This window comes from Phycodurus eques, chromosome 12 (genome assembly GCF_024500275.1).
Source record: "Phycodurus eques isolate BA_2022a chromosome 12, UOR_Pequ_1.1, whole genome shotgun sequence".
Taxonomy (NCBI): domain Eukaryota; kingdom Metazoa; phylum Chordata; class Actinopteri; order Syngnathiformes; family Syngnathidae; genus Phycodurus; species Phycodurus eques.
The window spans coordinates 7,239,265-7,255,421 of record NC_084536.1 but is presented as its reverse complement, the minus strand read 5'-3'; the positions used below and the strand labels follow the sequence as shown (position 1 = coordinate 7,255,421).

General features: G+C 45.4%; 2 protein-coding genes across 5 annotated transcripts in view; one reads left to right on the top strand and one right to left on the bottom strand.

The window, feature by feature from the left end:
- cwc22 (CWC22 spliceosome associated protein homolog) overlaps nt 1–6,638 on the bottom strand; it is a 28,708-nt gene extending 22,070 nt beyond the window's left edge. Inside the window, exons 1-9 of the mRNA XM_061692277.1 lie at nt 6,219–6,638; nt 5,944–5,988; nt 5,477–5,688; nt 5,067–5,296; nt 3,318–3,548; nt 3,121–3,249; nt 1,393–1,561; nt 607–660; nt 384–519 (exon numbers count right to left, since the gene is read on the bottom strand). Of these exons, the coding sequence (XP_061548261.1) occupies nt 384–519; nt 607–660; nt 1,393–1,561; nt 3,121–3,249; nt 3,318–3,548; nt 5,067–5,296; nt 5,477–5,688; nt 5,944–5,986 (1,204 nt within the window). The 5' untranslated portion in view covers nt 5,987–5,988; nt 6,219–6,638. The remainder of the gene's footprint in view (nt 1–383; nt 520–606; nt 661–1,392; nt 1,562–3,120; nt 3,250–3,317; nt 3,549–5,066; nt 5,297–5,476; nt 5,689–5,943; nt 5,989–6,218) is intronic.
- Nucleotides 6,639–8,219: 1,581 nt separating this feature from the next.
- ankrd50l (ankyrin repeat domain 50-like) lies at nt 8,220–15,345 on the top strand. Of its 4 annotated transcripts, none has more exons than XM_061692457.1 (6): nt 8,220–8,324; nt 9,238–9,346; nt 9,757–9,832; nt 9,944–10,411; nt 11,141–11,361; nt 11,484–15,345. In XM_061692457.1, exons 4-6 carry the CDS (start codon nt 10,011–10,013, stop codon nt 14,819–14,821), a joined length of 3,960 nt encoding a protein of 1,319 aa, XP_061548441.1. In that variant the 5' UTR covers nt 8,220–8,324; nt 9,238–9,346; nt 9,757–9,832; nt 9,944–10,010; the 3' UTR covers nt 14,822–15,345. The 4 variants fall into 4 exon arrangements, with proteins under 4 accessions (XP_061548441.1, XP_061548443.1, XP_061548444.1 ...); XM_061692459.1 differs by having other exon boundaries at nt 9,238–9,419; XM_061692460.1 differs by lacking the exon at nt 9,238–9,346.
- Nucleotides 15,346–16,157: the final 812 nt, after the last annotated feature.

Sequence of the window (16,157 nt, the reverse complement as noted above, 5' to 3'; positions counted from 1 at the left end):
GCAATGGGTCCTGGTTAAAGTAAGCTATTCTAAACCTAAAAGAAGCGTTTTGGCAACAGGTTGTTCCAAAGGGAAAAGGGGTTGCTAAAACACGAGAGCCAAAACACATCAGCTGTCTTCTCTGGTGTTGTGCCAAAACCTGCGACTCAAAAAAAACACCGTGTCCAGGACTGAACTAGGGGGTTATAGATAGTTTTTCATTTGTTGGAAAAACTCTCTTTATTTCGGAATAGTACAAGCCGTAATGATTCAAGTGTGATTCGCTAGTCATTCATTACGGTCAGTGCAAATAGCGATTGGGGATTTAGATAGCGAGTCATAGCCCAATACTAAGTGTCCAGTAAATTGTCATTTGACTGAAATTAAATAGTCAGCGAGTTCACCGTTGATTCCGCGGGGGGAGACGTCGGTGAGCTTGAGGCCGCACTCCTTGAGGAAGGCAATGGCCACCTCCACGCTGTCGTCAGTGGGCCGCTCCAGAAGCAGCGTCAGCATCTCCAGACACAGAACCTCGTGGGCCTGATGAGGGCGAGGGACAACCAAGCGTGAGAAACAGTAACAGCGCCACCGCCTGCCGAGCAACCTGACGGACGACGGAGTACGTACCACGTTCTGGTTGATGAGGTGACCCACGAATTTAGACGATGTCAGACATTGTTGCTGGAAAATAAAACGCACAAAAGGTTAACATAAGGGCTTTTTTTAATTTAGAAAATAAAACTTCATATACATTGAAAAATATGACTATTTTTGTAAAATTAAATTTAATTAAATTTCTCAAAAATAGAACAAAATTCTCAAAATGACAAAAAAAAATCTGTACAATTAAAACGTCATGAAAATATGATTTTTGCGTGAGAACTTTTCTCTGAAAAATACTTTCATTTTTAAATCATGCAAGACTTCTACTTCATCTTGAAAAACAAACCCATTGTGGTCAAATGATGACTTCATTGGAAAACAAAATCCAATTTATTCTAATGTTTAAGCGAGGGAAGAGGCGGAGTTATGCAGCTTTCCTCAGACAGTACAATAGCGTTAATAGAATTACTCTTGAGCTATTTTCAACACTTTAAATTGGTCAATAATGTGTAAAAATAACTGATGACGGGACCAGACCAATAGTAATGACTTGTGAAAAAATATTAAATTTACTGCATTTATTTTATGAATGGGTTTAGTACTCATGTATGAATTCACTTATTAAGTTCTTACACCTCATTAAATCATTTTTGGGGTGAAAAAAAAAAAACCTATACAAAGTAATACTGGTAAAATAAACAGTTTTACATGTGCATGATGGTAACAACAGATACCAGCATCCATTTTATACTGTAAGCCCATGTAGCATGGACATGAGTAACTTTGTGTCCTCCGTCTTCCAAAACACACCTTGATGTTGCGCCGGTATCCGCGCCTGAATGTGAGGATAAGTCGCTTGAGGATGAGCTCTCCGATCTGCGGGAACTTGGAGTTGATGATGGCCACCACTGCAGCATAGACGTGCGTGAAGATGGGGGACGCTGACTGTGCCTGCAGCACAGAGCGTGCCAGCAGACCCCTGAACACATATATATACACACACACACACACACACACACACACACACACACACACAAATCCACTCATTTTATTTCATTTTCCCTCTTTTTGTGTCGTTTCCACTCAGGACTTTTTTCAGCCTTCTAACTCTTAAACCTTTTATTTAATTTGCAAGACCAAAAACTTAACACGCACACACAAAACTTGAGCTTTCTGAACTTGTGTCGTCGTTACATTAGACCCAGCCAAGTTGCTCTGCTTTGCCGCTGAGATTGCAGCCGCCGTAGCGACGGCCATCTATGTTGCGGCGGGTGAAAATGCAGTCACGCCATCACCTGTTGCAATTTCGTGTGCTGCTTCTCCAAATGCTGCTTACGTCCAACAACTTAGAGAAAAGTCTGCATTTTGTGCATCCGTGGTAAGAGTATTTCAGTTGTAATGTAGAACTGTGGGTTATAAATAAACCGATTCTGATTCTAGTATATGGGCGGCACGGTGGGTGACTGGTTAGCACATCCGCCTCACAGTTCTGTGGACTGGGGTTCAAATCCAGCCTCGCCTGTGTGGAGTTTGCAGGTTCTTCCCGGGCCTGCGTGGGTTTTCTCCGGGTACTCCGGTTTCCTCCCACATCCCAAAAACATGCACGGCAGGGTAATTGAAGACTCTGAATTGCCCGCTGGCGTGAATGCGAGTGCAAATGGTTGTTTGTTTATATGTGCCCTGCGATTGGCTGGCAACCAGTTCAGGGTGTTCGCCGCCTCCTGCCCGCAGTTAGGTGGGACAGGCTCCAGCAAACCTGCGACTCTAGTGAGAATAAGTGGTGTAGAAAATGGATGGATGGATGGATGATTCTGGTATGTCCATGTCAAGGTTATAAAAGTTTTGGATTTTTAATCATGTTTTTCCCCCTTTTTACTTAAAATTCAGTTATCATTAGTTCTTAGAGAGGGCTTATTATTTTTTTTGTAATTTTTATGTTATGCATTTTAGGGCTGGAAATAATGATGCAATCAATCCATCTGTAAAAAAAATTTTCAATTAATCAATGAATTGGATAAAAACATTTTTCAATTTCCATCCCCTTATTTGAGAAAGAGGACCCTATTTCAAATTGGCGGCAGAAACATGAATTGATTATGATTCAGTTACTGGTTTGGTCCGTAACAGCCAAAAGAAAATCTGCAAAAATGTTGATTATTGTTTTCCAAAGTAAAAGCAGAGGTTTGCAATTGTCTTATTTAGATTCACGAAGATAATCAGTCTGCTTTCGTGGAGGACTACAGAAATCGGAGATTTACTGGTGCGAGGCTTAAATCAGAGATTTTGGACAATTTTAAGTAAAACAAGGTCTCTAAACAATTAACCAATTATCAAAAGAGTTTTTATTAATGTATTAGCTGTTGATAAATAGATTAATTGTTGAACCTGTAGTGACAAGGTTAGAACAGTTTGGGATTTTTAGTTAGTTATTTTTTCCTTTAGATTTTTTTTTTAATTCAGTTAATTTGAATGTTTTTAGAATGGTTTTGCCAGGTTTTCACATTTTGCGTGCGCGTGTGTGTGCGCATACGACCTGACCTTCCCCTGACGATGTTCTCCTGCAAGATCTCCTGGATGATGTTGACGATGTTGGACACGTTCACTTTGTTGATTAAACCGTTGATGGACTTCTTCAGCGCCTCCCAGCTCATCCTCTGATAGGCCAAGCTGTGCGGCAGGGGGTGGAGTTTCAGGCCTCTTGAACACATCTCAAGCAAAAGAAATAAGCAGCCTACCTGCTCTTGTCGGTGATCTGTTGCTGCATAAGGCGCAACTTGGCGGGCGGGATGTAGGCGCCACCTGTCCGGGTCAGGATGGGGTCCAGCTCCTCCTTCTTCTTCTTGGCCAGTGGCTGATTGGATGATGCCGGCTGGCCATCCCATGAGGGGGAGGGGCTACGGCCGCGGCCCCGATGGTCTCGCTCACGGCCCCGGTTGCTTTCATCGTGGCGACCGATATAGCGATCCCTGTGTAGACACCACAGTCAAAGACCACATTGGTCAAATATATTTTTTTACCTTTATTAACAAATTGGCTGCTGTGGACATTTCTATCCGTCAATTGGGATCCAACTAGAGGCCAACATTTTTTCAGGATTCTGACCGGGTCCCGTGAGATGGAGTGAATTTCACTCTTAATCACCCGATTAGCCAGGACCGGGAGCGGGTGGGAATGAGAACTACGACAACAAAGTCACCGGTAGTGGAAACCATACGCTCAGTAACTTTCAAGATACTAATAAACACAGAGCAGGATTGACTGGGCGTCAAAAGGGGGGAAAATAGGATGGGAAGAGGATTCTGTAAAAATTTGGCTCGGGATTGGGAGTGAATGGGATCAATCTCTCTGGGAGTGAGGGGGACCAGGAGTCAAAATCCACCCGTGTCAGCCACTAGATCCAACTGTTTACTGGCACCGATGAATATATTTGTCAAGTAGGTTTTTCAACAGGTAGGCTTGCAAGAGGGTCTCGCCCAGCTTGTCTGTGGAATTCAGTTTTATACACCACTGTTATGAATAACAGACACCAGTAGATGGCAGCGTTACACCACTTTGGGTTTGAGATCAGCACAGTTTTGGAGTAGAAGATAAAGATTAGGCAGTGAATCACAGCTTGTCACATCAATTGTGAGGAAGACAAATGGCAACACGGAAGTCAGATAAGTTTCGGCACCTGACACTCCAACAAAGTATGTATGGTATAAACAGAATATGTGTCATGGTAAGAAGTAGAAAGAACGCATTGTGATCCACTTTGCAGGTTTTGCTGTCTAATGCGATACCTCCACAAAGGCCCAACTGTCAACAAAAGTAGCATTTGCATGTTTGAAAAAGTCAAATTTAACACTTCTTGACTAAATGTGAACATAAACAATAGATTATTATTTGTAGGGCAGGGGGATATGGCCTTGAAACAAAATCTTCATTTTCTCCTCAGAAAATCCTTTTTGTCTCATGTTGTTAAACCAAATGACAATGACATTATTCCCAAAACGTTTTGCTTTTAGTTTTTTGTTTTCCCCCTTTGGGACTTGCTTTATCTCTCCTGGTCACAAACATGCTTTGAAACAGATTTTTCCCAGCATTAACTTAAGTCAAATTATAAATAATATAAATAAAAAATGTCTTCTTTACAGATACGAAAATGCTACTTGCTCTTTTTGAAAAATTTCCCTTATGTCAAAACGTATGAAAAGCTGATCTTTAATAAATAAACATCTAAATATTCAGCAATTTGACATCATAAAATGAGCAGGCATACTGGCCCATATATGCCCGTGACATCCATTCATCTCCCAGCCCTGATGTAGATAGGTCAAATTTGTGACTTTTTCAGGTCACTTTAATCAAATTTAAGACCTCTCCTTCACTAAATGTGAGCGCAGAGAGTGGACAGATGTCATTGTCAAATATTTTGATATGTAGTTACAAGAGCTCCCCGTGTTGATCACATGGCCACTTCAAGCTGGTGACAATCTTCTCACCTAGGGTGCCGTCCTCTGTCGTAACGATGACGCTCTCTGGACTTGGACCGGTCTCGTCCCCTGGATCGCTCTCGTTCTCTGGACCTGGACCTGTTTCGTCCTCTGGACCGGTCTCGGCTTCTGGACCTGGATCCGTCTTGTTCCCTGGATTTTGATTTGGACTTGTCTCTGCTTCTGGATCTGGAACCATCCGGTTCTACAAAACCCGGCGGCTGTTGTTCTGTGAAACTCTGCAAACAAGCATGGTCATGTTTCAAAATGTCGGCCAGCGAAAACATCATCACGTGTGATCTGAGACCTCAGGTCAGTGAGTATTTCAATGGAAAAAATTTTTTTTTTCTTCTTTATGGAAACTCATGGGACATAGTGTATAGACGAGTTTACATGTGGTAGGGTTAGCCTGTTCTTACTGTGATCTGAGCCACACTGCTCCTGATCTTCCTCATGGCCACACGGTGTTCGTCCTCGCTGCTGCTGCTGTCACTGTCGGAGCTGACACTTCCTGCCGGACTGCCGCCAACGTCATCATGTTCGCCTCCTCGTCTTTCTTCTTCTTCTTCTTTGTTTGGACTCTTGGGAACAGAGGAATCCTGCTGGGGCGCAGGGTCCTCGTTGGACTCTCCTGAGGACACACCAATAAAAAACACACTTTAGTATTTGGCCCAAAAGTCCATATACGTGCGCACAAAAATGCATTGTCCGATCTAAAAAAATATATATTTTGTCAATCAAAAAAATAATAAAAATTATATACTGTAACAAAACACAACGTTACAAAACTGGCCTCCTGAGGATAACCATAACTACGATGTAGCCCGCAATTAAAATAGGTTTGACACGCTTGCAGTATATTATCTAACATTTACTTCTAACTCACCATTGTGTCGATTTTGAGCAGAACTTGTGCTTGGTGAGTCCATATCTGAAACACACAGACATTAATCAATGCATAAAAACGAACCCATATTTAATTAATTCTTTTGATATTATTGGGTAGTTTTATATATATAAAACATGTAAATTCCAAGCCACGTCAGAGATGGTCGTGATTTAATCTACATTTAAGACACTTTTTTTTTTTTTTTTGCGTTTTCAGGCTGTGTTCGCTCGTGCTAATGCTAGCTCCGCCAAATCTGTCTCGTAGGGACTTACCTTTTCAGTCCTCTTTAGGCACAAACTCCCTAGTCTTCTTTCCCCTTCTTCGACTTTTGTATGTTTAATCGCGCATCAAAACAGTCAGTTTGTCCTTTATTTCGCCGCTAAATTACAGAGAAAACACACTTATGGCGGATAATAATCGCCAATCGCTTGATTAACTACCGGGTCAGAGTTGGCTGTCTAAATTCATGATAACAGGTAAAAACAAAATTATGAATAAAAACGAAAAACCTATTTTTCGTTTTTTTGTTGTTCATTTGAATAGTCGCTGTTTACATTTAGTACAGTCAGTATTCATAATAAATTAATCGGAATATTTTCAACAATCGCTCAAATAAATTCGAGGTCAGAGGTCCAAATGAAAAAAAAGTTAGGTTTTTTTTGTGTGTTTTTGGTTCATTTTAAGAGTCGTTGCTTCCATATAGAATCGTTAGTATAAATAAATAAAGACGACATTCTTCAACAATCGCATTAGTGGCTTCCGGATCAGATTTGCTTCCGGGTTAGTGTTCGTTTCCGTCATTTGCAAACCCAAATACAAACTTTAAAAAATATATTTTGTTTATCCCGCTTCTTGTCGTTTCCTCATTAGTTCGTCACCATGTATACATAGGATTAGTATTGTTAATAAATCGTTATGGTCAATGTACGTATCAATCAATCAATCCTTCCATCCGCCCGCCTACCCACCTAACTACCCACCTATCTATCTACCCACCTACCCATCTATCTATCTATCTATATATATTTTTTTTCTGACATCAGCAAACACCAAGTATACTTTTAAACCATGTCAGTGTGTTCTTTGGTAACAAACACTGAAGTAGACTTCTAACAAAGTAAAAACAAGACATTCTTGTAGTTTGGTATTTGTAGCTGTGTGATGTCAGAATGTGAGCGAGGGTAAAGGTCATTTGTCACATCAGTGTCAGTGGTGTGTGTGAGAGAGGGAAAGTGAACGAAACTTTAAAAAGTGAAAGTAAACTTTTGTTTACTTTATCCACCAGACTTGCATTATTTTCCTATTTTAAAATTTGAATACAATCACCAATGGTAATATATTTTCACAGTTTTGGTCTCATTTCTATCCATTCAATTTATGGAAATAAAACATTAAAACATGATCAATAAAATTTCTGTTAAAGCTGACTTTTAATCAACTTGATACAATTTTAATTAACAATATGCATATTTAATTTTATAAAAATAAATACATTTATGAATTTAAATGTAACATTTAAGCATTTCAAAGATTATTCTTATTCTGGTTTTAGCTTTATGCTAACAAATGGGGGGAAAAGAACAATTACATTATGACATTGATGATGATGGCTGAAGTGTTTTTTTTTTCTTTTAATTTTCTTCAGAACACAAAAACATAAAAAAATAACTCAATACTGAATATATTACGATTATTATTTCATTGCAGGGGCGGAATTGCTGCATGGCATGATCTGTTCAAATGAGGAATTAGCAATAGTAAAAAATAAATAAATAGAATAGCAGAATAGCAAACAAATAAATAAAAAGGTACACAATATATATTATCAAAAAATAAAAAAATAGTACAAATAAAAAATATACTGTAAATAAACAGTATTTTGTAGATTTTTGTAAAAAATAATTTCCCCAAAACAATATCATACACTTTTTACAAAAATAAAACTCAATCAAATAGTAAATGAATAAAAAAAACATCTTACAATTATTTGAAAAGGAAATACAACAGGACAAAATATAAAACTATACCACACATTTCTTTGAAAATAATGAATTATACTGAATATACATACATATCCGTTTTTATGAAAATGCAATTTTAAACAACAATAGTACAAAAATAACATGGCTACCACATGTTCTTATATGCCGTTCGTATGCATATGTGAAGTTTGTGAACGCATGCATTATAATACAGCATGTGCTCGGAAATGACCTTATAGTGTTAGTAATTTATGTGGACCCAGACACGTGACCACACTTGTGCTTGTTGTTTGAGGAGGCGCGTGTGTGTGTGTGTGTCTGTGTGTGTGTGTGTGTGTGTGAACAGCAGTCCAGTGAGCTTTTGTCGCTGCAGTGATGAAGAGAAGGTTCTCCCAGGTAAGACAACTTAAGACCCACGTTGACATTTCTAACTACTTTTGTTTGTTGGTTTTGTTTTGGTCTTCTTGTCGTCTTTCATGTCCTTGACGTTTCACGCGTGCGCGGTGTGAGGCGCGTATGTTCGTTCATTGATCGCTGTCGAGCTTGCCAAATGTGAGACAGACAAGGCAGGCGGGCGGTGACACTTTTTGGAAAAGCTGCTGCCACAGCGTGAGACTTTTGTGCAACCGTGTCGCGTGTGCCAAATTGTGAGACTGACGCTGGCACATTGTGAGAGTGCTGCTGCCAGATAGTGAGACCGACACCATTGCTGTAACTCACCAAATTAAACACAATCTTTGTCAAATCAACATATATTTTTGTATAAGCCCTCACAGTCTAGCGTGATACATACAGTATGAATCATACGATATGATGTCAGCTCCCAATTAAATCTGTCTAAAAATGTTGTGTTGCATAAATTACACCCAGAGTGTAACCATAACAACAGACCTATATTGTTGTTGAAAACTTTATCAGTGCCAAATAGTGAGACGTGTGTCCAGCAGTGCCAAATAGTGAGACATGCAATGTTAAATCAATGGTGCCCAATAGTAACATGCCGAATAAGTGAGACGGGTGTGTCCAGTAGTCTGCTAGGTGATGTTCGACAGTGATAGTTGTGCCAAATAGTGAGACAAGTGTGTCCAATAGTGAACTCGGCGGTACCAAATGGTGAGACAGTCAACGTCAACTGTAGCACCCTAAAGTGAGATAAGGCAATGTCGAATAGATAGTGAGCTATATTGTCTTTAATGTTTTGCTGGCATTGCACACGATCCAACAGGAAGTGGCGAATGTCTTTGAGTCGTCGCCAACATGAGAAATTACCAGAATGTCAACAAGTCTGTCGTGTGTTTGTCTTCATTAGAATGCTAGCACGCGAGTGGCCGAGCCATCTGACCTTCCGTGAGGAGGTGCCACATCTCCGCTGGGACGGACGCACACCTGAATGACTCAGGAGACGTCACGTGACACTTGTAACCAATCGGTTTCCATGTTACTCAATCATACATAAGATGCAAACGTTAGGATGTCAACTCTGTGTTTTGGGTACGCCACTTAAACTTTAGCCAATAAATAATATAACACTATTTGGACTGTCTCATTATTTGGCACCAGCCTTCTCACTATTGGACACACCTGTCTCACAATTTGGCAGCGCCTGTCATTATTTAACACATAACCTTCACGAGTTAACACAGACCGCTTCAGTGTTGGACAAGTCTGTCTCACTGTTTGGCGCCGCCTTTCACACTATTTGGAACGAGCCGTTTCCTTGTTGGACTCATCATATTTCGACACACCTGATTCACGACATGGCACCAGCTATCTCACCGTTTGGCACACCTGTCTCAGTATTTGGCATGTGTGTCTCTGCTTTGTTCAGCACTCAAACATGCGGCGACACGTGTTGAAGGCGGAACCGGCGGCCGAAAGGAAACTTGAAAAACCAGTGCGGGGAGGTGTGTGTTTGTGTTTGTGTATGTGTCATTTAAAGGTGCAGCTCGACGCTGAGTCACACAGCTGTAGCCACTTCCTGTCATGACTTTACTCCCTCTCTCTCTCTCTCTCAGGTTGTGGATCAGCTGACAGGAAGAGAGCAGGAAGCCAACAGGAAGTGTTCAGAGGTGTGATGGCGTTATGAGCAGCCCCAGTCTTCTGCGCGGTCGGCGCTTCTTCTGCCGGGAATGGGCGCTGGACAAACTCCGGCGCTGCCTGGATGCCCGCCGCACGGCGGGGCATCCCGCAGGGGTCCTGGTGACGGGTGGCGCGGGCGCCGGTAAGACGGCCCTGTGCACCGAGGTAGTGTGGCCCGACTCCGAGGCCGGGCAGGCGTGCGGGTTGGCGTTACGGTGCCTGGCCTGGCACTTCTGCCGGCAGGAGGAGCCTGCTAGCGGCCTGGCATGGCGCTTCGTCCTGGCCCTGGCAGAGCAGCTGAGGGCGTCGTCGCTGCTGCCTCCCGAGTACGCCACCAACCTATGCCGCCGCCCGCCCCCGGATCTGATCTGCTGCCAGACAGACCCGCACCTCGCCTTTCAGAGGTTTGTATGCATTCTCATGTTATAACTGTGGTCAATAGCATTTAGGTTCTGGAGGTCAATTATGTTCTCAACTTTTGGAACTGGGACTACTAGGAACTTTTGGAGGAACTATAGTCTAATTTTAGTTCTGGGGTGAAATGAAGACCCTTCTGTGGGGGTTTTACTTTTGGAAGGTCCCAGAACCTTCAACTCATCACTTTGATATGTGGACAAACGTATTAGGATAAATTCATCACCATATCAAGAGGACACGTCCCCTTTGTCCATAATCACTTTTAATATGAGCAAAAAAAAAAAAAAAAAAAAAAAAAAAAAAGGACACCTTAAAGACACGCGTAAGGTGTGTGCGTGTGTGGGCGAAGCAAGATATTACAGAAGTTCCAACAGGTTGAGTCACCACCAGAAACGATATGTGTGTGTGTGTGTGTGTGTGCTGATTGTGCACTTTCAAAGGAACTTTAGCCTAGCGTACTTAGCATGCTTTGTGCAGCCACACTTTGAAATAAATAAATATGGACAAAAGTATTGGGACAATTGAATAAAAGTATCAAGAAGACCTGTCCCACTACTCGATGCGAAATCATGAATAAGGGAAAAAGCATTGTCATGTTATCTGAATAAGATGAATAATTTATCCCAATACGCATCTGTGGTGTGCTTTTCACCGACCCCCAAAAATTTCTTGTGTACTTTTTTGCTTACCTACTTGGCGTGGTGTTGTGCTGACAGATTTGTCCTGGAGCCCCTGCTGGACCTGCCCGCACCCCCTCAGACCATGATATTGCTGGTGGACTCTCTAGATGTGGGCTACCAGGGGACCCCAGGGGCTACCAGAAAGAGCCAGTCCATTGCAGAGCTACTGGCGGCCCACCAGAATCTGCTGCCCACCTGGATCCTCCTAGTCTGCTCGGTCCGGCGCCACAACAAGAGCGTGACCAAGATGTTCTCAGGTAGTTTTGCTGTTGTTCTCAAGAGCACGTCCCCGTATGTAGCCCCCAGGGCATACTTTGTCCACCGCCTGCTCTCGACAGTGAAAAGGATGTTCCCTTACACTTTATTTTTCGTGTGTCAGGTTTTCGTAAACTCTGCCTGGACGACCTGCGTCGGCCGGACCCGGTCCACGACGTGCAGCAGTACATCCTGAAGCGTTTGGACCGGGATGTGGCGCTTCGGCGTCAGATCACCCCGGACACGGCAGACATGTTGAATCTGCTCCACATCAAGAGCGGTGGCTGCTTCCTGTTCTTGGAGCGAGTCCTGGACGGCGTGGCCACCTCCCTCGTGGGTCTCCGCGAGATCCGGGACATTCCGGGGACCCTGAACGGTCTCTACCTATGGTTGTGCCAAAGACTCTTCCCTCGGAGACTCTTCAGCTACGTCAAGCCTCTCCTTAACGTCATCTTGGTGGCCCCGGCCCCCCTCACGCCTCAGGATCTGTTCACGGCACTCTGGACCCACGACAAACTACTCAGCATCCAGGAGTTCCAGAACAAGCTGCGGACCCTGGCGCCCCTCCTGGTGGACGGTCCCGGGGGTAGCAAACAGCTTTTCCACGGCAGCTTTGCCGAGTGGCTAACAGACGTGAAGTACTGTACTCAGAAGTACTTGTGCAGCCAGGCGGAGGGGCACAGCATGCTGGCCATGGCTCTGACATTAAGGGGGCCCTTGCTGAACTCGGAGGAGGTCGTCCAGCTGGGGACGCATTTAGTCTGCTCCGATCACCATCAGGACCAGCCTTGGATTCTGGCCCTGTGGATGATCTGGGCTGACGTACCCGCCGGGACATGGACCGGCAGCAGCTCCCTGGCCACAATGGTAACCCACGCGCCTGTCTCGACCCACCAGAAAGTATTTGAGCTCTTCAAGATGAGCGGACTTGTTTCTGTTGACCCAAGTCTTGGAGTGCAGTGTACAGGTGGAGTGGCGAACAATGAACTCTTTAAAGTCTGTGCATCTGTGAACCGGTTGAGTTCCACAGACGCGCCGACCTTGCTTGTCAGCGCAGCCCTTGAGGGGTCCGTAAACCTGGTCCGGCTGCTCCTGACTCGTGGATCTGAGCCGCTCCTCAGTGACCACCAGGGTCAAACCCCGCTCACTTTAGCCTGCAGACAGGGTCACTTAGATGTGCTGAAGGTTCTGCTGGACTGGGTACGGACCCAGGACATGCGGACTGCCGCCAGGATGCTGGAGCATGTCGACAACGATGGATGGACTGCGCTACGGTCTGCGGCCTGGGGGGGGCGCAGCGAGGCAGTTAGGCTCCTGCTGGACGCGGGGGCAAACGTGGACGGGTGTGATGCGGAGGGCCGCACTGCCCTCAGGGCCGCGGCCTGGGGGGGTCACGAGGAGACGGTCCTCATTCTGCTGGACTACAGGGCTCAAGTGGACAAGGCTGACTGCAAAGGCCGCACTCCCCTGATTGCTGCCGCCTACATGGGACACCACGAGGTGGTAGAAGTGCTGCTGGACCACATGGCCCAAGTGGACTTGGCTGATGGGGATGGGCGCACGGCTCTGTCGGTCGCGGCCCTCTGTGTCCCCACAGCAGCTGGACAGCAAGGTTATGGCGAGGTCGTCTGTCTTTTACTAGACCGAGGTGCTGATCCAAGACATAGAGACCATGACGGAATGACCCCGCTGCTCCTTGCGGCCTATGAGGGCCATGACGACATGGTTGAGCTTCTGCTGGATGCTGGCGCCGATGTAGACGAGACTGCAGGCCCTGTGTGGGACGAGCCCGCTGCGGCAGCGGTGACCCCCCTTCTGGCCGCCGCCGCCATGGGCCATATGAAGGCCGTGTCGCGGCTTCTCTTCTGGGGGGCTGCCGTGGACGCCATCGACGACGAAGGCAGGACGGCGCTCACCCTGGCAGCTGCGCGGGGGAGCGCCGAGGTGGTACGCGCACTCCTAGAACGGGGTCTGGATGAGAACCACAAGGATGACCTGGGCTGGACCCCTTTGCATGCCGCGGCCTGCGAAGGCCACCGGGCGGTCTGCGCTGCGTTAACAGAGAGAGGTAGTACAGCGCGGGTCGGCGAGATGGATGTTGAAGGTCGTACGGCACTGATTCTGGCAGCCCAGGAAGGACACGTTGGCGCCGCCCGATTATTGCTGGACCGCCGCTCACCCATTGACCACAGGGCCTATGACGGACACTCGGCCTTGAGCGCTGCCCTTCTGGAAGGGCACGGCGAGCTGGCTGAGCTCCTGATGCGACGAGGGGCCGACACAGACGTCCATGATGCAGAGGGGCGACCGTTACTCTATCTCCTGGTGTTGGAGGGGCGGATCCACATGGCGAAGCTCCTCATAGAGAAAGGGGGGGCGCCTCTTGAATCGCAAGATTCCGAGGGCCGGACTGCCTTGCATGTGGCCTCCTGGCAGGGAGATGTGGACGTGGTGGACTTGCTCTTGAAGCACGGGGCCAACCCCAATGCTAAGGACACAGAAGGAAGACCGCCCTTGCATTCTGTGGCCTGGACGGGGAACGGCACTGTGGGGCGCCGTCTCCTGTCAGTGAGCGCCGTCAATATAGACCTCACTTGCCACCAGGGGGCGACGGCTCTGAGCATTGCCTCCCAGCAGGGACATGCTGACGTGGTCTCCATGCTCCTGGAGGCTGGCGCCAACCCTGACCATGTGGACAAATATGGCCGGAATCCCATGAAAGTGGCGGGGAGGCACGGGCATGCCAGGGTGGTCCAGCTCCTGGAGAGCTATGGGGCCAAGTCGTACCAGGGTCTGGTGCCCAGAGGGAGCACGGTTTCTCCCACCAACAAGATGTCCTTGAATATTTACGGAGCTGAAACTGTGATCTCCTCATCCTCACCGTCTTCTGCAGGATCCACCTCGGAGCCTTTTCACTCCACCAACAGCTCCCAGACGTCATCCACCGGGCACTCCCTGGCCACCCTGCAGACTGTCCCGGCGGACAACCTCAGCTTCATCCAGCAGATCCAGCAGCACTCGTTACCCCGAAGCCGGAGCCGCCCTTCAACCCTGCCCCCACCACCCGGGGGATTGGGAAGCAACTGTCACCATCCCCCAAAAGGCAGCCCCTCACCGACCCTTTGCACTGTCACCGCTGTTGTCCACAACTGTGAGTTGCCTCCAAAAACCTTGTCTCGTGGAATGGACTATCAGGACAAAATGAACCTGAAGAACTTGGAGAGAGTAGACGTGGAACTCAGGACTACTAAAACCGCCCAAGGCCCCACGTCTAGTATACAGGGCCCCCACTACAGAGAAGCTTGGGACCCTCCACCCAAGCACAATGCTGGACCGCCCTCGGGTGCCTTGGAAGTCTCCATGAAAACCTCAGACCCCCAGCTCAACCTGAAACAGGCCATCAAGCTGCAGTTTGAGGGTCCCACCAGCACTTTTTTTTACAAGAGAGAGACCCCCCTGTGACCGCCTCCCCCAATGCCTCGTCACATGGACTGGACTATCGGGACAAAATGAATAGACAACTTCGACAGAGGACTCTGGACTACGCCATGGTGGGATGGTCCGACGACAGGTCCCAAGACTCCCCAAAGCTCACCGCCAAGGATACAGCCCCCCCAAAACACAGGGAAACTTGGGACCCTGCGTTCAAGCATGACACTGCTGCTCACTTTAGCCCTGTGGCGCCCTCTCGTGCCTTGAAGGCCATCTCCATGCAAATCTTGGACCCACAGCTCAACTTGAAGGCCTTCAAGCTGCAGTTTGAGGGTCCCGTGCTCATGCTAACAGTAACACTTTTGGTCTGCAAATGAACACTGGTGTCAGAAAAGTTAATCTACCTTAAGAAAACAACAATTACTTGAACACTTAGATTCTTTTGTGATACTTGTTGGAGTTTGTAGCTTGTGAGCAGGGCTTACACACACGCACACAAATAGGGCCTTATTTATTAATATAATAATGACATTTGGGTCCAAGGACGTGTTCATTAAAAAAAAAAAAATTCATAAGACTTGATGTCTTTTTTTTTTTTTTTTTTTTTTTTTACATTTCATTTCAACGTTTGTCGTTTCTTCTCACAACTTTGAAGGACCACTAAAAGACAAAACGTGTTTCAATTTTAAGATTTATTTGTAGCGAAGCTTGTAGGTTGAGTCTAAAATAATATTCTAGAACAGGGGCATAGTCCTGTCATATTTGTTGCATTTATTTAGCCATTTATTTTTTTACTAAAATGATTGGAACCGAATGTAGTTTGTAGCAGGATGCTGGAGTACCTGAGGAAAGTACACGGAAGCACGGGGGCCCGTGCTTCCATGGGTTTTGTCCGGGTACTCCGGCAAACATGCAAACTTCACACAGGAAGGCCAGATCGGAGATTTGGACCCTTGATTTGGGAGCTGGGAGGCAGATGTGCTAACCGTGCTCCCCTTTTTTATGAATTTATTACTGTTTTTAAACTAATTTATCTCAAATAATTGAACTGATTATTTTAGCAGTAACTATTTTATATTTTAACATTTATTTTATTAAATGTTTCATTATTATGAATAATGAATGTTATCATCAAAATAAACTAAGAAACAAATACAAAAGTGATTGACAACAATAATAGATGCATATAAATTGTGGTAATTTATTAAAATTATTTGTAAAATGGACAATGGATCTATCTTAATTATTGATAAAAATTGTATACATATGTGTATAGTTGGTTCATTGAGTTATCGTAAATACTACACATACACGTTCTATTTATTTTATAAAATTATTTAAATAATGATAACATGAACAATACTAT